The sequence below is a fragment of the Perkinsus marinus genome, assembly GCF_000006405.1.
Source record: "Perkinsus marinus ATCC 50983 genomic scaffold scf_1104296944136, whole genome shotgun sequence".
In the NCBI taxonomy this organism is placed as follows: domain Eukaryota; phylum Perkinsozoa; order Perkinsida; family Perkinsidae; genus Perkinsus; species Perkinsus marinus.
In genome coordinates, this window is record NW_003211543.1 from 1 (window position 1) to 1,014 (window position 1,014).

The window sequence follows — 1,014 nt, forward strand, 5'->3', positions numbered from 1 at the left end:
TCCATTATTGATTTCTGGATGATTCCCTACAGGCTAATGCTCTGAGCCGAGACCAAATCGATGAAATGTTTTCGGGAGTTCCAAAGGCATCAGTCATCTCGGTGAGAATATGCTTCTTCCTGCAACTGTGGAGTATCTCCGTTCAGAATTCGCCGACTATAAAAGGCCGTGGCGTTGCTATCGAACTCTCTGTCAGCGACGCAGGCTTACTAGGCGTGTCCCAAATGAGATTCGACGATGGCGAATTTCGGGCGTTCATCGACAAGCCCAGGTTGAACTTGTTTATATACTTGGAATATTTGATTGCTGTTTTCAGTCAATTCTTGTTGGCATTTCCTCATTGGGAGGAAGGAAGAGCTGTGAAGGAATACGCGATCAAACATCATGGAAATATGGCAGAGTCGAAAAGACTTTTATATGCTGGTTTACTAGGAGCAGACTTCATGGCAAAAGACCAGAATACTCCTGCGAAAGCGATCGTGCATAAGTTCAAACCCCGCAGAGGCTTAAAGCTCGATCAAGGACCACTTCGTGCGACTGTAGATAACTACATCGCTGAAAAGCTGAGCGATATGCTCACATCTGACCCTAAAGTGGGTTTTATGGATATAACCTTGCCTCATCTCATGGACATTTTCAGAGATATCATCATGTCGGAGTTACAGATCTTGAGGAAGGGCAAGCAAACTTCACGGTAGCCAAACCCAGAAGGCTAGGAAGCACTGTATTATAGGTTCCAGCAGTCATCCCGGAGTCGTTTTTCGACAAGCCTGTGGGAAGAGCCCCACCGCCTTCAACGCTGAGAATCACCGAAGAAACCAAAGCAAATCCATTCAGGGGGCGCCTTAAAACTAACAGCTCAATTCCTTTACAAGTAGGGGATCGATATAGATCGACGATTCGGTGGTTGAATGTATGTCTGCTTTCCCCGGGGAGTTTCCTCACTAACTCCACGAGTGTGTATACGACTCGTACAGAAATTCCTCAAAATTTCCATATTGTCATCAACACATG

The 1,014-nt window shown here is 45.8% G+C and overlaps 1 protein-coding gene across 1 annotated transcript; it reads left to right on the plus strand.

Annotated features, from left to right (window-relative positions):
• Positions 1-443: 443 nt before the first annotated feature.
• Positions 444-694, plus strand: Pmar_PMAR022104 (hypothetical protein; the record flags this gene model as incomplete). Its single annotated transcript, XM_002780760.1, has 2 exons — positions 444-593; positions 641-694. Coding segments are annotated over 2 exons (204 nt in total), but the record flags the coding sequence as incomplete, so codon positions are not given.
• Positions 695-1,014: the final 320 nt, after the last annotated feature.